This window comes from Euleptes europaea, chromosome 12, assembly GCF_029931775.1.
Source record: "Euleptes europaea isolate rEulEur1 chromosome 12, rEulEur1.hap1, whole genome shotgun sequence".
In the NCBI taxonomy this organism is placed as follows: domain Eukaryota; kingdom Metazoa; phylum Chordata; class Lepidosauria; order Squamata; family Sphaerodactylidae; genus Euleptes; species Euleptes europaea.
Genome location: NC_079323.1, coordinates 33,598,778 through 33,622,590, shown reverse-complemented (window position 1 = coordinate 33,622,590; position 23,813 = coordinate 33,598,778). Strand labels below are relative to the sequence as shown.

The following is a 23,813-nucleotide window of genomic DNA, read 5'->3' as shown; positions in this document are numbered from 1 at the left end:
ACCTCCAGGTACTTACTAGCTGGAGATCTCCTGCTATTACAACTATTCTCCAGCCGATAGAGATCAGTTCACCTGGAGGAAATGGCTGCTTTGGCAATTGGACTCTATGGCATTGAAGTCCCACCCCCCTCCCGCCGGTGGCAAAGAGGGACCTGGCAATTCTATCGCTGGAGCATGCATATCACCCCCATTCTGCAGTCACTCCACTGGTTGCCCGTCAGTTACCAGGCTGTTATTGGCATTGACCATCGCATTGGGCGCCCTTTGTGGCCTCAATCCCTCGTATCTGCAGGACCACCTCTTCCCCTACGCTCTGTCACAGCGGTTTTGCTCGTATCAGCAGGGCCTTCAACAGGTGCCTACCTGCAAATGGACAAAACCACCAACTGCCTGTTGACGTGCACTCTCCCTTGTGGGCCCCAGCTTATGGAATGGCCTGCTTGACGAGGTCGGGAAGGTTCCCGCTCTCCAGGTTTTCTGCAAAATATGCAAAACTGTATTATTCTAGAGGGCTTTTTTAAAAAAATTTTACACAGGTAGTAGGGTTGTACTATATGCAATCATTCAGAAAGATGCTTCGGTAAAGGGTAGGGACCAGGGTTGCCTACCTCCAGGTATTAGCTGGAGACTTCCCACTATTACAACTGATCTCCAGCCGATAGGAGGTTCACCCGGAGAAAACGGCTGCTTTGGCAATTGGACGCTATGGCATTGAAGTCCCTCCCCAAACCCTGCCTTCCTCAGGCTCCGCCCCCAAAACCTCCCACTGGTGGGGGACCTAACAACCCTAGCAGGGACTGTGGACTACTACTGTGAATAGTACATACTGTCTGTTGCTATAAATAGACAATCTTTGCATTGTTTAATGTGTCCTGTTAATACTTACACTTTGTCTCTGTTTGATTTCAGATTTCTGTGATCCAAATCCTATTATATGGTTTACTGATGTCCCATCCTGTTGATTGTATTTACTTACACTGTGTAATCTGCCTTGAGTCTTGGTAAGAAAGATGGACTATAAATGACATAAATAAAAAAACCTAGTAGGATCAGCAGAAAGTCATAGGCCTTGTCTGCATTCCCCCAGAGGTCATCAACCAAGGCCTCCAGTGCTGTCTGTGTCCTGTAGCCCAGCTTGACATCAGACTGAAAAGGATCTTGGGCAGATGACTTTTCCAGAAAGATGTGTTGAGCAACAGTTTACTTACTTATTACCTATACATTCCACTTTTCTTCCTTCATGGAACTGAGGTTTCCAGATCTATCCATGTACTAGTTCGCTATATTATGTACTTCTTCACACTATACTTTAGCATGGTGTTTTACGCAGCTAGATTTTGCTTTGATTTTAAAGTAGGATATCTTCATGCATACATAAGGTAATAAATACCTATTATCCAATGTCTAAATATCTTTACAAGGTACAAAAAAACTCCCCACCCAACTTGAAGCGCTGAAATAAGAGTCAAATCAAACATCTTTTATCAGAAAGACCTGTGTTCAAATAGTATCGATTTATTTACAACTGCAGTTTATAAACAGTAACACACACATCTTTACATTAACATTATGGAAAAAAATACTACTGAAGTAGGCACAATTTGGAGGCTCTTCAGGAGATTTTATTTTTCTTAAAAAGGAGAACAAAAAAGTAACAGCTGGAGGGGGGGCAGAACTATAAATACAAGAGCGTTGGCAGAGGTGCAGTTCATGCAAGTAATGTTCAAAAACTCTAATTTAGATATTTTTAAAAACATGGGAATTAGTTTTAGAATTAAGGTGCCTTGATTATTATTAAGAATATAATTTAAGAGAGTTGCTTGTTATAAAGGTCAGCTTCATTTATGGTACAGAACTATTATTTATGATTTGCAACTCTTGACTTGTTACACAACACATCAGATTCCCTCAACTGTTCCCCCCTCCCCCCGGGGTCTACACTCTTTCATGACAACATTCATAAAAATTGCTCCAGGATCTTAAGTTAGTCTTAAACGGGAGATCAACATTTTGGTCAATACTGCTGCATTCAGATGCCTTACCTTTACTGCGGTAAACTGAAAAAGTGCACAGACTCAGCTGGCTGCTTGGTCCACACTCTGTGCTCCTTGTGTTGAGAATTGCAGTTAAAGAAATTCCATCACGTACAAGTGCAGGCATGTGGCTTAACTGGAGTTAATTTAAATTCTGACTGAGGATCCCGGTTTGTGGGGAAGGAGGAGATTAATCTTAGCAGCCCTGTTCATGGAGGGTCCTAACTACTCCCCTGCGTTTGGGCATCACAGGTAACCATAGTTAGTTTTTAACACTGATTCTTTGTGCAAGAAGGGTGGAGTAAACTGCATGCACGAGCTTGACAACAAGCAAAGTTCATGCCCATTTTTACTTAATCACAATTAAACAAGACATCTGAATGCTGTGTGAATGAAAGCTGTGAATCTCTAGCAAAATGTTTCAGTTCTTTAACACTGAAAATATTCTATAAACACAGACATACGCTCAATCTTCATGTCTCGAGAGGGAAAAAATCATTTGCCACACCCGAAATGATCACAAATGTGCAGCTCTGATCACGTTGCTTTACTTGGGTTCAATAATGTATCAGCCTGTGTCACACAATTTCAGGGAAAAGATATCCCAAAGGACTGCATATATGTCTGTCACTGCAGCTACCTACTAGGTTTCATCTCATGACAACATTCCACTCCTCTGTCTGTATTTCCACTGCTGTATTTACCATGGCCCAGAAAAACGTTAGCTTTTATAGTAATAACAACTCCTCAACTACTATCCTATGAGATCTTTGTTGCTATACACATTTTAGTTTAGTAGCTGAATCATTCAGTTGTTTTAACCTGATAATGCACAGAAGGCGTTTTAAAAAACCACTTACAGAGACGTAATGTCTTTTTTCCAGTTCGATATAATACAATTTTTTTCAATTGGCTCCCAAATTTTTTTGAGGGAAAAAAGTGTCATTTTGATGGAGCTCTAGTTTCTGACCTCATATATTGACCCAGCAGATCAAACCAAAATTTCAGTGCTTTGAGATTGTAGAAACATTTGCCACTTTGCAATTTGCAAAGTCAACTAAGAGCTCAGGAATTTCAAATGCTTTTCAGTACCCCAAAGTGCTCTACAGCCTTAATACAATTCTTCAGTATCATTTTCTCCAGAAGCAGGTCAGCTCTTCTAAAGCTACTTTAAAAATAGCTGACCTTTATAATAAGCAGCGTTAAAGAAAAGTATTTTAAAACATTCAAAAATGGTTTAATTTATCCATATCTTAAGTCTGCTACTCGGCACACCTATCAGTAAACTGAAATGACATCTTCTGTTAGTATTCAGCTGAGAAAACAGTCAACGTTATCATTTTCTTTTGGAAAAAAAAGCTGTTGAAATGTATTTTCTTATTAGCTTTCCAGTGCATCCAGAACTTTCATAATCTGTTGCTTTATGGCTTTGGTAGCATCACCAGCATTTGGAATCAGGTACCTTAAGAAATGGAAACATAAAGACCAATTACTAATATACTACTGCCAGTTCAGACTCCATCTGTGTGTATATAAATCTTGGAATTTTTTTTGTGCCAGGATGCGTCACTGAAACTCACTTGTCACGTTATTGCCTATCCACTGTTCTTGAGGCATGGAATTCAGCGCTTGGGCTGAATAATTTTGCAGTGCAATCTTGAGCCCAGTTATTCCCTTCTAGGTCCATTGAAGTCAACTTGGCCCTTCGCTGGCCCTCCTCCACAATTCCATCAACAAATGAAATGGCAACCATCTTAGCAGAGATCCCTGGGCACTGCTAACTTCACTGTGAGAATTGTCCATTTACTCCTACACTCCAATTCCTGGCATTTAAACGGATACAGAGAGCCTATTCTGTTATCCTGTAACCACCAAGTTTATTTGAGAACCTTTGGTGAGGAACTTAATCAAAAAGCTTTCAAGAAGTTCCATATATGTGTACCAGCAAACCCTTATTGACACGCTTTGTTAGCGTTCTTGAAGAAGTTTGGTGGGACGTGACTTTGCTTTGCAGAAACCATAATGGTTTTCCCCAGTAGGTTGTACTCTTCTATATATGCTTAATAATTCTGTCTTTAATAATGTTTCCAACTATTTATCCAGGACAGGCATTAGGCTACTTGGCCCATTATTTCCTGGCTCTCCTCCACTCTCCTAAGAACCCCTTTTAAAAATTAGCAATATGTTTGCTACTTTCCAGTACTTTGTGGAAAAGGCTGATTTGAGTGAAAAGTTTCACATTTTAAAAAAAGAGATTAACACTTTCATATTTAAGTTCTCTTAAGAATGTTCAGGGGTATGCCTTCTGGACTCGGTGGTTTGTTAGCTCTGAATTTCACAATTACTCCTAGAATGTCATTCATGACTTCTACTTGATTTAACTTTTCCTATACTCGTTCTGAAAACAGCAATTCCAATGCGGGGAGATGGCCAGCATCTTCCACAGGAAAGACCGGCGCAAAGAATCCAGTCCTTCTCTTCCTCCTTTAGCCATTCTTTCAACGCTTTTGTTGTCTTAGTAGCCAACCACTACCCTGGATGGTTTCCTGCTTCTGAAAGGGAACCTCACAGAATTTACGCCAATGGCAGATCAGGTTTCTGCATCATAATCCGCTCCAACCTGATTAGCACTGCTACAGAACATGAAGACCGTCCCCCGAAGAAGTTGAGAAATGTGGAGAAATATTTTCAGTCGGAGAAGGCAAAATGAAGTTTTTTCAAAAGACGATGTGGCACAATAAGCTGCTTGTGGCTGATTGCTTGTTACAAGTCCCTGAACCCAACGACTGCAACTACAGCCCCTGGCACTGCAAGCGACTGGGGAAAGTAGAGTGTAGATGAACCCCAATTTAGTAATAAAAAGGACAGAGGTCTTACCTCTCAATTGCTAAGATCTCTATGCCTGTAGCGGTGCTGTTTCCATATTTAAAGGTAATTAATTCAGGATGTTTCTTCTTGGATGTGATCTTAACGACGGAGTTTAACGCCTGTCGGGACTGTATGTAAGCCAATCCCTTTCGAGATGGAATCTCCCGCAAACAGTACATGTGTGTTGCAGTTACTAGAAGATGACTCAAGAAAAGAAAGACAGGCGTTAATCAGAAAAAAAAGAGCAGCCACTATTTATCTTTTAAATTTTATATTTGTATATTTGCTATTATTGACTATGTTGTAAGCCGCCCTGAGCCCGCCCCTGCCGGGAAAGGATGGGGTATAAATTGAATAAAAGAAAAATAAATAAAAATAAAAATCAGAACAAACAAAAAAATGGGGAAATATAGAAAATAAGACAGTATTAACTATACTTTAAAATACTTTTAATCACTTTTACACCTTTCAGAAATCAAACACTAAATTTAACCAATTAAGTTAAGTAATTAAATTACATACTGACTATAACCAATTTAACCTTTTATCCAAGATTACTTACTTAGAATCTAACAGAGATTGTACTAAAAAGGTTCTCTTGGGAAGGTGTCCCTAATCCATTATTGCAGCTGTGACATTACTTTCTGCAGTCATCCAGCGGTGACCATCTGTGCTGTACCTAATCATGCAAACCAGTTAAATACTCCTGGAAAACTTAGCTTCCACTTTGAGAGCCAACACTGTTCAGTCATTAGAGTAAGGGGGGAACTTCCCAACCTCGTTGAGCTTGTGAGCGCACCTTTGTAATTCTGGTGCAGTGTGGAGGGTGCAACCAAAAAATGGCTTTCACAGGAGGCAGAGCAAGCCACAAAATGGCCACTGCAACTTAATTTCAGTCACACAGTGAAGATCCTTGTGCTGTGGTGACAGAAGTTGCCAAAGCAACATTTTTAAAATCTGCACAGCCAATCAAATCTCCAATGGCCAATCAGAAGCTTTGCTGGGCAAAAGCCCCACCAGGTCCCACCCATGTCCTAAAAACACTTGGCGGGTGCCACAGCACCTACAGGAACCATGTTAGAGACCCTTGGGTTAGAGTGTCTGACTAGGATCTAGAAGACACAGGTTTGAATGGTCGCTCTGCCATGGAAGCTTGCTGGGTTACCTTGGCCCAGTCAGCCTAAACTGCCCGACAGAGTTATTGTGAGTATAAAATGAAAAAGAACGATATAAGCTGCTTTGAGTCCCCATTGGGGAGAACAGCAGAGTATAAGTATCTAAATAAAAATACATCAATAGCTTTTCTTGGCCATCAAACAGTGAGGGTGTTGTTTGCCCCAATGCTAAACATATTTATTCTAAAGAAAGTTCCACCAAGACTTACTTCCTAGATTGTAAATGGGTTCAACACACAAGTTACAATCAGGCGGAGCTCCACCATGGATGGAACAGGGAAAAAAATCCCTTTGTAGTAGAAAAAATGGGTGTCTTAAGAGCGCATTCCTAGGGGAGAAGCTCCATAGGAGCTGGCGTGACCCTGTGCTGTCATAAGTGCCTGTCTATCCCGGGATAACTAGCACTTTCGCTGTCCCAGGTGGTACACATGGCGGTGCCTGGGCACCCCGGGCCTCTGCGCTGGGTCCTAAATTCTGGAAGCAGCAGGCTGTGCCAGCATGGGGGAGGGGGGGTGTTCCTAGGGCCAGAGCTGATGATAGCCAGCTTCTTAACACCTCTCACCCCGGGAACACCCCCTTGAGCTGCAGCAGGGCTGCACCACCTTTTTCAGTGGCTCAACCTCGCTGCTTGCTATGGGGCATTTCCCCCTTCCCCCTGTTTTTTAAAAAGCTTCCTCCCCCCAAGTGGCAGCTGGGAAGCCTCTGAAGAGGTGGCATGGCTGTGCCGCTCCCAGCCACTGTGGACCAACCCCTCCCCTCAGGAATGGGCTGCCCAACCCTACAATCTTTGTTACCTAAAAAGCAACCACTGCCTATGCTAAATCAGCTACTTTATATGTTCTTGTATACATGAACACATGAAGGATTTACTGAATCCTCCAACACTTGGCCCATCGAAGTCAGTATTGTCTACTCAGTACTATCTATTCAGACTGGCAGCGGCTCTCCAGGGTCTCAGGCAGAGATTTTTTATATTTCCTACTACCAGATCCTTTTAACTAGAGATGCCAGGGATTGAACCTGGGACCTTCTGCATGCCAAGCAGAGTCTCTAACACTGAGCCGTAGCCCCTCCCCAGATTATATTAGAGCATCAATACCTAGGAAACATGTACCCATTTTCTTTCACCTCGTTGCAAGGGAAATGATGTTTTATATCTGGTTTATTTATCCAAGTCTGAATGTTGACAATTTCTTTTCGATCATCGTCTGACATCGAGGAGCTATCAATTTCATCTGTGGGCAAAGAAAGGGTCAGGGTTAAATGAACAGAACAGCATTGAGCACTTTTACAATGCTGCTAGGTTTGGCAAATCATTTTCATACTGGATTGGATCCAACTGGTTGGATCCCATGACTCTGTTCTGCTAATGTTCTGCATGGTCACATGAAGCTGCCTTATACTGAATCAGTATAAGGTCCCAGTATACTGGTCCATCAAAGTCAGTATTGTCTACTCAGACCGGCAGCAGCTCTCCAGTGTCTCAGGCAGAGGTCCTTCCCATCACCTACTTGCCTAGTTCCTTTAACTGGAGATGCCGGGGATTGAACCTGGGACCTTCTGCATGCCAAGCAGATGCCCTAACACTGAGCCACAGCCCCTCTGACAAAGAGCCCTCCTTCAGTATAAGAAGTTCTTCAATCAGTGGAAGACTCCATGCACTGAAGGAATGTGCTGCTGTTAGCACACCAAAGTTGCAGGATCAAATCCAATTACTTCTGTCCTCCTTGGATGCAACGATTCCCTTCTCCCAGAGGAACACTGTACTGAAGGGAGTGACTGAATCCAACTTATTCTTAACTGAAATTAAAATGAGATGTACAATATATCGCAGAGTTCTATTACACTGTATCTTGCATTTGAACCCTCACACCTCCATGGGTTCTTTGCTTATCTTCTCAAAATGGTTTGTGTCTGAAGCAGAGGTAGGGCAACTTCCAGCAAGCATGCCAAGCAATAGCACACCAGACCATTTTGCTCAGCATACAGGACTGGTTCTCCACTCAAGGCAAGTTCCTTGCAGCACCATCACTGGGGCTCAGTTTGTCGCCAGTGTGGCTAACCAGCCAAGTACAACCCTCGTTTCCCCTTTCTGTGGCCTGCCAGCCCACTAATACCACCAGAGGTCGATGTTACTGGGGTTTTGTTTTGTACTTGGCCAAACAAGAGTTGCCTACACTCAGTCTGAAGAGACAGTGGCTCTAACGGAAATACAACTTGTATGTTAGTGGCCTAGCACACAGACCCTGTCTGCCCGTTTATGTTGCTTGTCTGTCCTGGGTAAACTGCATCAAAATGTGCAATAAAATTTCTCCTCATATCAGGAGAAGGAATTTACAGCCCATTCCTGGAGGTGTGTGGATCCGCAGCGACCAGGAGCGGCGCAGCAACGCTGCCTCCTCAGAGGTTTCCTGGCCGAGGAGAAAAAAAGCGCCTCTTTTAAATGTAAAAAATGAAAAAAGGGGAACATGCCCCATGGTGAACAGTGAGGCTGCGCCACCCCAAAAAGGTGGCACAGCCTCGCTGCCGCTCAGGAAACTGACTAATGTCAGCTCCACCCCTTGGAATGCCCCTCCCGACACCGGTGTAGGCTTCCCCTTCCGGGAAATGCCTGCCGGCGTGGCTGTGCTGGCAGTGGGGGCTAGCAGAGCTCTGCGGCTCCCAGACACCAGCACGTTTGCCAGCGTATGTGCCACCTTATTCTGTGGGGGTCATGCTGGCTCCTACGGAGCTTTGCCCCCCCCCCAGGAATGCACACTTGGTGTTGTTCTTGGTACAGTAAAGGCAACACAATCCCAAATCAAAAAGCTTACAGTGGCAGGCATTCCTTAACTAGGGCATCAGCACTATTCGCACAACAGGGTCTTTAGGGCAAAGGACAGAGTACTGGTTATTATTATACAGTATTGATTTGGCAGCAGCCGATAAGCGATGGCTGTGCTCCCCAAATAAGGCATTTCTCCCTTCAATTTTTCCATCCTTTCTTCCTGCCCTAAATAATCAACTATTACATTCTAATCAATACAATTCAGCTGAATCCTAAAAGCTGCTCTAAATATAGCACCGGGAGACTAGTCAGCTGCCATCCCTCAGTGACTAGAGATCACAAGGTTGGTTTGTGAACAGACTGTTCTCAACTACCTCAGAAATTCAATATAGGATTTGGCAGTGAAGACAGATCCGCACCCCCCCTCTTCTCATTCACAGAAGCCAGTACTAAAAGTCCTGGATGCCAGCATACCTGCTTGGTTATAATCCAGCAAGACAGATGTTTTTTTTTAATTTTGCTTTGGGGGTCCACAGAAGCTTCATCACTGGTAACTCAGTGAAAACATCAGTACTGGTAGCAAGCATTACAGATCTTCCCTTGCAACGTGCATTTCAGCAGGGCCTGTAAGACTGAGATGTTCCACCAGGCCCATGGCTGAGGGCACCAGGCCCATGGCTGAGGTTTCCATTGTAGCTGGGCTCCCTTCCTCTCTCCCTACTTTATTGGGTTTTGACTGGATTTGGGGATCCTGACCGTTTCTCCTCCGGGCTGGCCACTGACCTTTGTGTCACTGAATTGGGCGCCAATCAAATTTTAGAGTATTTACAACTGTGATTTTAATTATGACATTATATTTGTGTATATTGACAACGTGTATTATATTATGACTTGACAGACGTGAACAGCTTTGAGCCCGGCTTTGGCTGGGGTAGAGCAGGATACAAATTAAAAAACAAATAAGATGCAAGACCGGTCTGGGTGTGCTCAAGAAAGACCAGGTTAGCAGTTCAAGTGGGGCAACAGTGAGACCCAGCATGCAACTGGTTTCTATGGCACATGTGCAAAAGACTCTCAGCAAATGAGTGGAGGGATAAATGATTCTCTGCCAGCAGGAAGTTTACAAAACACTTTCTTTCCCCCTGTTCTTAGACCAAGGTCTTGAACAATAAAACCATAAAACTTAAAAAAGACCCATCTCTAAAAACACATCCCTTCGTCTCTTCCCTGCAGCCTCCAAAAAACGAGCAACAAAAATAAGTACACTGAGGGCCAGAGTCCTCTAAGAGGAACTGAACCTTTTGCTCTAAAGTTGCTCAAGAAGATGTGGACCATTTGTTAAAACATGGTATAATCCATTTTAGCCTAAGCTAGTATACGTAAGGACAATGCAAAAGGATACGTACCAAGGAGTACCTGGATGCTGAAGAGGGCAGGGACGCAGCCAGTCTGAAAAAGGGACCTTTAGCATACGTCCCAGCAAAACCATTGAAAAGGGGCAATTAAATCTTGAATGCATAAAGATTCTACATAACTTTGGACTAACCAGAGAATCCAGATAGGAAGGAAGATTGCCCTTAGATAATAGGCCCAGGCCAAGTGCAGAACATGTCCTCCGAGCATCAAAATGAGTGTAACTCTTATCTCTAGCATAGATCAGTTTGGCCACATATTTTTTACATTGATCTACAAAAGAAGAATAAAGGTCTTCCACCTTCAGATTTACAAGTGATAGCTTATGTTCAAAATGCTGAAGCCAGGGAGCCATATAAGAGTCTTTGAGTGTTAAGCTTACCAAGCTATCCTCCGGGGCCTCAAAAAATAGATGGAACCAATAATTAAAGGCGTGTACCCAGGCACAAGCTTCTATTGAGCTAAGACCAAACTCATAACAAAGGGTTGATGATGAAATGCACCTGGGGAGCCTTCCAACTGCTCGAAGGAATGAGGACTACACTATTTGTGGAATTGTCTACATCAGAAAATTTACAAAACACTGGTGTAACGTGACAAGGTTGTTACCCAAGGGCAAGCACAGTCTAGTGGCCAGAGCCTCTGCGGTGACTGCTAGATTCCAGTGTACATTTCCAGTAGTAGTTAGAATATGTCTTTAGTAAGATGATTTAGCCAAATGCACCTTGAGACATGGAGCATGCTTAAAGAAACTAGATTACTTAAAGAAGCTAGATTTAAGACAGAAGTGTTCCCCACTGTACCAGTATCATATTCTTCTTCGTCACCAATGCTGAAGACAGGTTTCACGCCTCGGTAAGGTTTCCCCAGTCTGTCACTGCTGCTGACATGCCTGTGGCAGGTAAAGGGCACAAAGAGAGAGAAGGAGAGGGGGAGAGAACATATATTTGTCAAGTTAAATATTATACCACCATAAAATTTATCTCACAGCAGCATGCAACAGTGACCGGAGAATCTGTGCGCACTGCCAAAGAATTTCAGATGCAGAAAGCAGAGAGTGGCCTGAAAAAGCCTCACCAAATTAGTGAAAGCAGTTATAAACAGGGTTGGAGCAGTTGACGACTGTGAAGTCTACGTTGAGCAGGTGCAACTGTTCTCTCAAGGAGTTTGGTGAGAGAATAAAGCCTTCTATAACAAGATGAAAGTCAAAAGCATCGTAAAGGCTCTCCTAAAACAGCAAGGCGCATTCTTGGTATGAGTTGTTTTTACACACAGCACTGCTTTGGTAAAGTAACAGGTTGAGTGTGTTGTTAGTTTGGCGTAAGAATCATCTCTGGAGAGACACCTTTTGGTCAGATATCTCAGCAGCTTCACAGCTACAGCATGAACAGTGGTATTCCCTCTTTCCATTATTTTCCTGGACGCTGGCATCTTGCCCAGTCATCTTTAACCAAGTTACTAAAAATATAAATTTGCATACATATAGCATTGAATTAGGCCCCATAAATCACGGCAAAGAACACATACTAAATTTCAAGCACACTATGCATGCTCTATATGTCACAGTGTCTAATATGTTTCAATTAAGGCTTAAAAAAAATTGAAACTAAATCTGATTATGCGCATATATACATAATGCCGTCGAACTGGTTAAGACAGAATACTTTTAGCAACCTATGAAGGAAAAAAAAAACAATGTTTCCGTATTCCTGAAGGCCCATCTTAAAGCTTTAATTTGCTGTAACTTTAATTAGAATGATTCAACCTTTAAGTTTTTGGGAAGGTGAATTGTTAAAGCAAAAACAGAATACATGTGTTACCCAAATAAGGCAAGATAAGGAGCGCTTGTTAGTGACTTAGACAAGAAGCATCAGTAACACTGACAATGTTCACATGAAATGGTTGGTGTGAGGGAGGTCAACCACTACTACTGCATGCCTTACTACAAGCCACCTACAGAATGTTCACCAGACTTTGTACTGAGCATTTATGAAGAGTTTAGTCAAGGTGCGTGCTTGCTTACTAATATAATATTACATCACAAGTATCTGTATGGTTTCCTATACACTGAGCTATTTAACACAAGAGTTGCCTCCCCTGGCAGAGGCGGTTATGGGCCTGTGGTATAAAATGCCCAATTTGGGGAGCCAGAATGATGTAGTGGTTACACTGTCAGACTAGGATCTGGGATATGTGGGGTTGAACCCCCCACGCTGCAAAGGAAGCTCCCTAGACAACTTTGGTCCAGTCACACACACTCAGTCTAACCTACGCCAAAGGGTTGTTGTGAGGATAAAATGGAGGAAAGGAGAATGACGTTGTAAGCTGAACTGGAGAGAAAAGTAGGGTATCAATATCTAAGTAAATAAACTGTTGAAGTTAGCACTTCTGTGCTTAGTTATCTTAACTCTGATTATGATCCCAAACATATAGTGAAACCTGTTTACCAACCACAGCTTGTTTGATGGAGAAGCAGGCCTTAACCAAGGCTAACACAAACCATGGTCTGCAACCCTACTTGCTGTGTCCCCTCTTGTAGGTTGGCTGCTGCTGGTGGCCATGTCTTTTCTGTGGGTGCAACTACATTGTAGAACGGTCTGCCTGTTAGGTAAGCCTCTACTTAGTTTTCAAGAAGAAAATGCAGCTAAGTAAGAACAACCGTTTTGCAAAGGCAGTCTATTATTGTTCTCATATAAAAAACATTACTATTCTGCCTTTTGGAGGGGGGATGTTGTTTTTAACCCCAACCTGGATGGCCCAGGTTAGCCCAATCTTGTCAGATCTCAGAAGCTAAGCAGGGTAGGCCCCGGTCAGAATCTGGATGGGAGACCACCAAGAAAGTCCAGGGTCACAACGCTGTGGCAGGCAATGGCACACCACCTCTGATCGTCTCTTGCCTTGAAAACCCTCCAGAATCGCCATAAGTCAGCCGTGACTGGACTGCATTTTCTAACACCATATTGTTTTTAAAATATTTGTTATTATAGGATGATATTGTTAGTCCCCTTGAGTCCTACGCTTGAAGAAGGGTGGCATATAAATGCAATAAATATATTAAAAACATGGCTTAGATATTCAGGTTTAATACTTAACAATGGTTCAGGAAAACAAATCACGGTTAAAGTATCATGTCTATATAGCCCAACAAAGGTGGTGCACATGTCTGGTTGCTTTGACATTTGCATTCTCAGTGTATATTCTGGAATCATGCATGATACACACGTTTTGCACCCCTGATACATTTCTGGCATAAAAATATATGAAGCCAATATACGTTGCTGCTTTAAGTGTGAATTAATATATCTACACAAGTGCCAGAACCACACGTTATATCAGAGATTACATAAATGTTAATATAAATATAATATTTCTGAGCAATGAGATCTATTAAAACAGTCATTTCACATTAGTATTTAATGAAATTTTGCTAACACGCTGCTAATTAGCTGCGTGGGAATAAAGTAGAATAATTTTATAAAGTAGTCATTACCATTGTTTTAATCTTTCAGTTAATCTCTGCAACTGCTGGAGGGGTAGAATAGAAAGGCCTTTCAACAAGCAAACAAATAGAAGTTATTTAAGGGGGAAATCTACTATATATTTATCTAATGTGTAAATTGGTGAAAATAGTTGCACTACCTTTTTTTAACAGCTGGGACAACAGTTCATGAAAAGAGAAGTGTGGATGTAATGCAGCACCACTGTTTTGTTCCAAATTCAGGCTGAAATCGTTTTTGTTATGGGGCATGCCCCACATACTGGAACACAGAGAGCTGCTGTCAGAAATCTTAAGAGCAGCTTCAGGATGCAGAAATAGACAAGGCAGCTATTGTCTTTCTATAAGAACTGTCCCCCATTACAAAAGCCACATCCAAAGATCTTCTTCCACATGCAGATGACCAACTGATACAGTTTAATTATTGACGCGTAAACATACACATGCTATTTAGTTGCACATAGCTCTTGCACATACCCTGTGGAACTGCAGAAGGGGCTTTTGCTCTTTTGTTTGTGGCTCTCTGGATGCTGGTGACCATGCCTATATTGTTTCAAAATCAGAAAACTTACAGTGAAGGGGAATGTTTAGGAAGTCCAGCATCTGGCACTAGAAATGTGGGTCAAGTCACACTTTTTTTTACAAAGAATTATGGGTTGCATCCAATGACTCCATTTTGCTGGTGACAGTTTTCTGAGGAGGAAGGGGCTTCTTACACTGGTAGAAAGCTCAGCGGGAAACAGAAGAGACTCACTGGAAACAACCCTGTGTCATGATTTTTGTTAATGTTTATAAAACAACTCTACAGAGCATAAACTTCACATCTAAAGGGTTCCAACAGACTGGGATGAAACAGAAGGAAATATTTATCAATAGATAGGATAACTTGTTTACGTGCACATAGATTTTTAGAGCCGCACTCTCCTCTCCAAATCTGTGAAGGTTCATTACCATTGACCTTCATTACAGTAGACCTTAAGACCGTACAAAGCTATCAGGGTTGCCTAACAAGGCAAAAAAAAAAAAAAAAGTATTTATGCTGGAAATTTGGAGTTAATCACCTCCATGATATAAATAAGCTTTTTTCATCCTTTGCTTCATGATTTGTTTCATGACACCAATTGCATCCACTTCCTACCTCCCTTCCAAAATACATCATCTATGGAACTAAAACATCAACACAGTGATAAGTGTAACCCATGAGTGAATACTTTTACTTTACAGGAGGAGCATGGAATCACAGGGGAGCGGTCCCTATATATTATAGTGCCCCAAAATTGGTTGCAAGAGAATTTACACATGCAGATCTACATGTGCTGGATCCAACCCCTGATTCTCAAAAGCAAGGCAGCCCTCAACAATTTGCCTGGACGTATGAGGACCCCTTTTCTGTGTGAAAACTCATCCTCTTCTACTCCTGTCGATGATCAGTACTGAAAATTAATGGAATACAAAGACATCTATTTTCCACAAGTATTTTGAATCCCTAAGGCTCTCCTATATGGGCATGCTGGATGGAGATAGGCTTGTTCACCTTCTCTCTTGGATTAAAATGGGAATCTTCTTGCCTTGCTGAGGTTTACTATTATCAAGTTTGTACAATTCTCGAAATCAGGTCCCAGAAATCAGGTCCCAGAAGTGGAGTTGAATTTCCATTTTCACAACAGAAAACACTCCAAGAAACTTTCAGCTATTTAATCTGAGAAAAATTACGGAGGACAGCTTGTAAAATTTCAGCTTTCTTGCAACTTATCTGAAATTCCAGACCCCAAAATTGCTTGTGCGATAATCCTAAGCATGTATACTCAGAAGTCAGTCCTAGTGAATTTAATGGCACTTATTCCCTAGTCACTGTCCTTGGCATTGCATCCTTAAGTGAAGATGTCTGGGGAGACTCCTACTAACACGCATGAGATTTAAAAGTGTGAAAAAGAAGAAATCAACATGCTCATGAGGTGGGAATGATATAAGATGTTCCAAATCAGGCAGTGGAGAGAAAATTGAAAAATGCAAAATACAAACGAGCAGGAAGTACTGTGTGAACACCTTCTTTCCTTCTAGTTTCCAAGACGAGACTTGAAATGATTAGTAGACTGATGTTACGCAAACCTTAAAAAAAATCTGAGATTGTCAGTGTAACCAATGCTTACAAATATTGTGAAGTCATGCTGAAAAAAAGGACAAAAAAGGTGGCTTCAGCCAGATGGTGCTACACAATAGCTTACCGCAGCATACTTGCTCTCTCGGGCCAGGACAGATTGAAAGAAATTCTATAGCAAATCGGGGCAGAGGATAGAACAAAATCATTAAAATATGTAAGAGAGAATATCTGGTTTATTTCCCCCACATTTACAAATTAGTGTCCCAAGCTTTGAAATTCCTGGGCAGTGAGCACCAGACAATTTGAAAAACTTCTTTTTAAGAGCCATTTTTAAAAGAAGCGCAATTTCATACAAAGCTATTTGACAGATGTCAAAAGGCACAGACCTGGATCCAGATTAACATTTCCATGGGCACAAGCACTTCTGTCCACAGAACATGATTTTCCTGCCTCCCCACCCCCTCCTGGCTCCTGGACCACCCAGGAACAGGATTTGGGGGGGATATTTCAGACTGCCATGGGGGGGGGGAATCAAACTCCATGGAAGGAAGTCCTTGCTACCATGGAAACGTTAATCTGGATCCAACACAGAAGCAGAAGCTTCCACATTTGTCATAGAGGCAGAAATGTTCCCATTTTAGCTAAATACTCAGAAAACACTTGGGTGACAGGAGGGATGACATACCACCTTAACCTGCATTCACAAGTGTAGTCTGGTCATCTGTTGGCTAAAATTTAGATGTTTCAATGATTTTACAAATTATTACAAGGTCCTAACTGTTAAAACTGACAGCCACTTTCTCAATAGCTAAAGGGGGGGGAGAGAAAGGAATTAAATGTTGCTTTATTTGCATTAACACTCAACAAGTGCAGCCGAACTGCAATACAGAAAACAGCTTAGCTCTCGGATTGTGAGGCATCTATTCCAGTTCCTGGAATGGACTCTCTGAAGAAAAAAGTGCCTGTGAATAATATTAGATTTCCCCCCTAACATCTAATGTATTCATGCTTGCCAAATCCATCTCAAAGAGAAATCGCAGTACATTTACCCAAAATGAAGTCTCATTGAGATCAACAGAGCTTACTCTCAAGTAAGTGTACCCAGGATTGTAGTCACGAACCACTGAAATCAATTAGACTAAAATAACTCACCTGTCTACGGGAGTAGATGTGTTTTCAATAAAGTTAATAACTTTTTCTTTCACGTTGACAGATTTGGTCTTCAAAGCTACAGTCATCTTGTTTACCAAGGACTTGACACCCTTCCCCTCACTTGAACCGTTAGAAGAATCGACCTGGAAAAGGAACTTCTGTTGAGTACTAAGCTTAAAACAGTAACTGGAAATTCAATCTGGCATTGTACGGTGATGTTTACTCAAGAACACAAGCTAGGCCTAAGGAAATTGTTTTTCTGTAGAAAGCCAATTGTGGTCCCTATATTTTTATTTCAATTCTTAGCCAGTTACCAAGAGAGTCAAAATCAGGTATCATCCCTCTAGTACAGTGGTTCCCAAAGTGGGCAACATCACCCCCTGGGGGGCGGTGGGATCACCTAGGGGGGCACTAAGAGGCAAGGAGGCAGCAGGGGGTACTAGAGGGGGCCCCTTCAACTGTGTTGTTGGATAGGGTAGGGGGCGGTGGGGTTGACTTTGTGGAACCAAGGAGGCGGTGGCTGGAAAAGTTTGGGAACCACTGCTATATATCAGGGACTGCTGAAATGCTGCCATGTACCGTATATACTCGTGTATAAGTCGAGTTTTTCAGCCCCCCAAAAAGGCTGAAAAATCCCAACTCGGCTTATACACGGGTCAATACGGTAATTGGGCGGTTTCTCCTTCGGAGCCGCCTGAATCGCACTCCCGCCGGCCAGCTGATTCCCCCCCACCCCCCAGCGCGCTCCAGCTGATTCCCCACCCCCCCAGCGCGCTCCAGCGCGCTCCAGCTGATTCCCCACCCCACCTCCCCACCCCCCAGCGCGCTCCAGCGCGCTCCAGCTGATTCCCCCCACCCCCCCAGCGCGCCCCCCACCCCCCAGCGCGCTCCCCCCGGCCAGCTGATTCCCCCCAGCCCACCCCCACCGCACCACGCCTTCTGCTGTGTGGCGGCAGCGGCAGTTTCTTCCCCCCCACCCAGCCCACCTGACCAGGGCTGGTCCTCCCGCTCTACAGCTGATCCGCGGGCCTCCAGCGGGCCTTCTCTGGGCCTCTTCCTCCCGCTCTAAAATGGCGGCCGCCATTTTAGAGCGCCTCTCCCGGTGAGTAGGGGGTTCAGGGGCTCTTCCACCTCCCCCCCTTGGATGGCACTGGGGTCGGGGTGGGTTGGGAGGGCCCGGGAGGCCGGCGAAAGGGTGACCTGGGGCAGGGGCGAGATCATCCATGCGCTCTAAAATGGCGGCCGCCATTTTAGAGCGCAGCATTACCAGTAAAGGGAATTTCTTATTGACCCTCGGCTTATACGCAGGTCAATAAGAAATTCCCTTTTCTGGCCTCAAATTTGGGGGGTCGGCTTATACTCGGGTCGGCTTATACCCGAGTATATATGGTAATAAAGTTATTAAAAAGAAGGAAAGAGGAAAGGAAAAGAGGAACCTCAAGTAATGTTTATATATAGCTTTATATGAAAACCTCCAGAAGCCAGTTGCATAAGAGGCACATGACAGGAGGAGACTCCTGTGGAGAAACTGCATGTCTCTGTCCTCGAGAAGTAGTAGTATCTGAAATAACCCTTTCAACAGTTACACAGCTTTATGGAAACACGCACTCACCTCAGCTAAGGAGTTAATACTACTTTTTGAACCTGACGTACTAGCGATCCAGTGGCCGTAACCCTTGTCAGGTCCTTCCACATTAATGTCTGCTAAGTGCTGTTGCAGTGCTAGGAGAAAGGACATTAAAATATTGGGTGTCAGAACAGCAAGGGTGCCTTTGCAGGACTTGTTCTCATATAAACTATTACGCTCATATAAACAACCACACCCCTAACCGACCGCTGGGAACGGTAAGATGGCTAATACTTTCTATATGATATCAACCTATTCTTTTCTTTTCAATATATAAAGCAAAACACCAACGTCAGTAAAACCCCACTAACTCCAGACTGAAAAGATATTAGAAGCTCATCATATTCCGACAAAATCGAACAATGCTGTATTAAATCACAATTTTTAAGTAGTAATAGTGCAGTGCTTGCTTGGGGGAGAGGGCACACTGGGCAATACAGTGAGAGTGTCTGGGTATGAGAACTTCTCCCCTGACTAGCAACTCCTGCTGATCAAGGGGAGGCAGTGGTAAGATCTGACCAGCTGGCAAGGGTGAGACCTGGCCTGCCTGCCAGTATATACTGGCAGCATGGGGGCTGAGCAGCCTAGAGGGCTCCTGCCCTGGGACCCTAGGGGAAGAGTCAGCTCAGGACAGGAGCTTCAAATGGCCACTCTTGTGAGGGACGGGTCTCTTGCAAGGGACCGAGGATGGCAAGGGAGCATGTGCAGCCTATGAGGCTATATTTAAAGACAGGTGGGAGCAAGCCAAAGGGGATGTGTCATTCTCTTCCTCCTGGGGTGGGTGGAGGAGGCTTCCTCTTGCATGGAAGCCTTGGGAAAAGCAGGGACCTAATTGAAGGACTAGAACAGCCAGAGTGGAACAGATCCCCTCCCGCTCACAAATGGTTCAAGGTTTCCCCTAGAAGGGGTTGTGACTCCCGCCAGCATTGCTACAGAGGAAGAAAGATTGCACATTCCTGACTTCTGCTAGAGATTATTTGGCTCAGGAACCAGAGTGGAAAAGATATCCTTGAAACAGCACAGAGGGGATGTAGAAGCATATAAAATTGCTGTTGGGCAGGGGCAGAGATGATATATAGAAGAGGGGGCAAACTTAAGGGTTCAGAGACACTAACTGGGAAATTGGTTCAGCATAGACAGAAAAGTCACAATGCACAGAGAGACTGGGGAAACGAAGAACCTTTAAAGTCTCCATCATTCAGTAATGACATATTGCTACAATGGCAGAGATATCAAGAATTAACATAACAATCATGCATCTCTGTACAAATGTCAAAAAAGGGTAACTGCATACTAGCCATTCAATTAACAGATTCCTAAAAATACTGAACTACCTAGGACAAAATGCATTTGAAAATATTTTGAATATGAAAAAGTAATGATGCAAATCTCACCCATAAATCCTCCTTTAGCGATGCTTACATATTCTTTATTTTTCTACAAGATGAAAAAAAATTACAGTTGATCCTAATATATCTGGGTTTTAGAAGGCAAGTTTATTTTAAAAAGATGAAACATACATGGTCCCAGCACAATTATACTTTTTGTACCTGATCTTCCATTAGAAAATGGTTATACTTAAAATAACTTAAGTAAGACCCTAGGATGGAATTCAGAATATGCTCTTGTACATGTGAGTAATGCTTTTTCAAACTGCAGTTGAAAATGGTTTATTCTCATATATTGTTTTTCTACAAATCCAAAAGCTAACGACACCTTTCCTTCTACAATGTAAATTACACTCTAGGATGAGACCAAACTATGGAAGTGATTCAATATGCAATATTTGTGCAATGCTGTAAATACTCTTAAAGTTCATCACTCATCAGTTAGCATAAAATGTTAGTGTTTGACTTTACAAATAAAACCCTTGTTTGGAAAAAAAAATGGGATGATGTAGAAAGTCAGCCACTGTTCCAAGTAGTAATAGACAATCAGGTCTTTAAGGAACTTATCAAGATTAAAATGGAAAGGCCCAAAGAAAAACCCTATATTTCAGTCCTAAACACACTGATTACAAAATCAGCCTTACCAGTTTCAATACCACAAGCACCAGTGGGTTTCAGTTCCAGAAACAAAAGTTACTTATTTGCACTCATGCATAAACTTCCTGAATAATGGAATAGGTTTTTCAGCAGTCACTGTATATCTATAAAAACCACAGGCACTTTTTGAACTATTCACAGTAAAATGACAGTGTAGGATGGGAATGGATAATTAACAGCCTAGTATACTGAGAAATATCCATGAAAAGTAATTGGGAAGGGGTTTTTTGCATCCCAAACTTACTATTATGCTTAGAAAGAGAACCTTAGTGACTATTCATTGGCGGCAAACAGTGCAATCCAAAGAACACTTTCCTGGAAGTATACACCACTGAGTAGTATTCTGAGTAGCTATGCTTAGGATTGCTCCCAAAGTCGGGAAATACTTTTAAATGCAATGTTCTAATACTTTAGATGTACCTGTAGGAAGTGTGCTAGCACCATGTTCATATACATATCCTCTTCTTCCCGGCCACTTCCCATGAAACAAAGATGCTCTCCACCAGCTATTGAGCCAGATTCAATAGATTGCTTCTGTGCTTCTAACAGAGATTTCACAGACTGGGCAAATTCTGATGGGTTCTGGAGCATCTACCGAACAAATTGAAGGGCAGACAACTAAATGCTATGTCACTGTTGACTGTGAGAAATTAATAATCAATTGCAGTCGAATTGAGATGATTAAAACATTAAACCAAACACAAGCCACTTCTGCCTAACAGACATAATAACCAAGTTTAAAGAACATTTTACAATCGCTTCATAAATTAAGCTTTATCCATTTCAGGTCATGGGAAAGCTCACTTATGAAGCAAGATGGTACAAACTGAAGGCCACAACCCAAATATTCTTAATACTTAATTCAAATAATCATTGCACTCCACCTTTTTAAAAAAACACACTAAAGAAATGGAAAAAAGCATATTAACCAGCCAAACAATTTGCTTACCAAGTCAGAGTCTAAATGAAAGGCAGTTGATAAATGTCCAGCATTATACTGCTCTGCAGGGCGACAATCCACCACAAAGAACCTTACTCCATCCTGAAATAAGAGTTGTATGCGTGTGTTAAGTTTTTAAAAATGTAAATTTTGGAACTATTACTGTGAACTTCACCAATACCGCTGGTTTGGTGCTTAGATCTTTAGAAACAAAATTGTTTAAAAATTTTGTTCAGTTATCCACATTTCGGGAAAAACTAGTTTTTTTAAGCCTACTGACCCCTTGCTGCTGATTTGCTTGAAGAATCTCGGACACAGAAACTGCTAGACACAGAGCTTGGCTCAAGTCTGAATCATCGTCTTTGAGACCCAACAAGCTGCTGCCAAAAATACTGTGATTGTCCTGTTTTAATAAGAGAAAACAGTGATTATAACCATTACTGTGGCTTCAAACTAAGGTGGAGACTGTGCCCTGTTTGAGAGCCTCATTTAAGCCTAATAAACACTTGTGTAAACCATAGGAAGTCAATTCCTTTCTTAAAAGTTAGCTCATAAGAGCAATTTTACCATTATAATTTGAACAGTGAGCGAACTCAACATCTGTAGAATCGGGTCAAATTACTGTCACATATAGGCTTTCTTATCTACTCTGTCAAAATGACCACACTTCCTTAGTGCTGACTAGGAGATCTGGGAACTGCTTCCACAGGAGGGCTATTCCAGTTCTGCCAAAGATAACTTCTCCAGTAGCTGTATGACTGGGGAAGGCACTGGCAAACCACCCCGTAAACAAAGTCTGCCTAGGAAACGTCGGGATGTGACGTCACTCCTTGGGTCAGGAATGACCCAGTGCTTGCACAGGGGACCTTTACCTTTTTTTAATCACAAGACTAAGATACTACCAATCCAAGCATTAAGGTAAGGGTAGTCCCCTGTGCAAGCACCAGGTCATTCCTAACCCATGGGGTGACGTCACGTCCCGATGTTTACTAGGCAGACTTTGTTTATGGGGTGGTTTGCCAGTGCCTTCCCCAGTCATCTACCCTTTACCCCCAGCAAGCTGGGTACTCATTTACCGAACTCAGGTTGTGAGCAGAGCTTGGACTGCAGTACTGCAGCTTACCACTCTGTGCCACAGGGCTCTTAATCCAAGCATTAGATATATTTAAATATGTAGACTGGGAAATAATTTCCTTTATCTGTTTCAGCCAGGAATATATTAATTCAGACAAAGCCGATTGTAACAATAAAGTTACAGTAATAAAATCCTAATCATATTTTATTTACTTTTATATGTACACAGCTTTCAGTCATTAGACTCCCCTTCCCTGGCTTTTGACAATATCACAATACTACCAAAAAGAATACCAGAATTACAAAAAGACAGAACAACATCTGTGCATATTCTAGGAAGTTTGACATTTAAACTCCCCATTTCCAACCCAGTAATCTGCATGTTTTCCAAAGGATTGTGTTTTTCAACTGTATTTTTCTCTCACTTTGTGGCAGTGGATGCAGCACACTGGAAATTAAAATGTAATCCTGGAACCAATGCAAACTTACATAACCTACAATCAATGGCTTTTCAAAACCATTGGAATCTTGGCACAAACTGCTCCGGGACATGTTCCAAACTGCAGTAAGCAGCTGTAGCAGCTGAAAAATGCCACGCAGTCACGGTATCAAAAAGAAAAAAGCTGCATCTCCAGAGAGGCAGGAGTTAATCCAGTAGCCCACGCCAAGGTCAAACTTGGCATACTTGATTCAACAGTAGAAACTCATGCTGAAATCACTTCTGCAAGCACTGTATATAACTGGCAGTAAAGAAGCTCTGCAGAATAGTTTTATTATTATCTCCGTGACTCAATGAATTAAAAGCAAAATTAATACAGCAATGTATACATATTTGTGAAAGTTCAGGTTTCTGAAATGATTTATTTATAGGACTTCCTGACCAATTTTCAGCTACCACTTGCAAAACTTTGCACAGAACAATTCTGTAAAGCCTCTTAAAATTATCTACATATCTAATGCCCAACTGTGCCCCCTGCCTGTGGATACTTAAATCCACAGAAAGGGGGCACACTGGCCCCCAACAGATGTTTCTGCAGACTTAGGGAACCCCCTAGATCTGCAGAAAAATCTGAAAATTAAAAAAAACAGGGGGTTAAAATCTCCCCCTCCCCAATTTTTAAA

The 23,813-nt window shown here is 42.4% G+C and overlaps 1 protein-coding gene across 2 annotated transcripts in view; it reads right to left on the bottom strand.

Annotated features, from left to right (window-relative positions):
- Window positions 1–3,374: 3,374 nt before the first annotated feature.
- TBC1D23 (TBC1 domain family member 23) overlaps window positions 3,375–23,813 on the bottom strand; it is a 48,534-nt gene continuing 28,095 nt past the window's right edge. The window contains exons 9-19 of one of the 2 annotated variants that reach the window (XM_056858627.1): window positions 21,898–22,020; window positions 21,627–21,719; window positions 21,098–21,268; window positions 20,027–20,069; window positions 18,618–18,727; window positions 17,006–17,148; window positions 15,978–16,022; window positions 11,060–11,148; window positions 7,176–7,311; window positions 4,911–5,105; window positions 3,375–3,495 (exon numbers count right to left, since the gene is read on the bottom strand). In XM_056858627.1, coding sequence (XP_056714605.1) covers window positions 3,414–3,495; window positions 4,911–5,105; window positions 7,176–7,311; window positions 11,060–11,148; window positions 15,978–16,022; window positions 17,006–17,148; window positions 18,618–18,727; window positions 20,027–20,069; window positions 21,098–21,268; window positions 21,627–21,719; window positions 21,898–22,020 — 1,230 coding nt within the window. In that variant the 3' untranslated portion in view covers window positions 3,375–3,413. The remainder of the gene's footprint in view (window positions 3,496–4,910; window positions 5,106–7,175; window positions 7,312–11,059; window positions 11,149–15,977; window positions 16,023–17,005; window positions 17,149–18,617; window positions 18,728–20,026; window positions 20,070–21,097; window positions 21,269–21,626; window positions 21,720–21,897; window positions 22,021–23,813) is intronic. The other variant, XM_056858628.1, reaches the window with a different exon arrangement.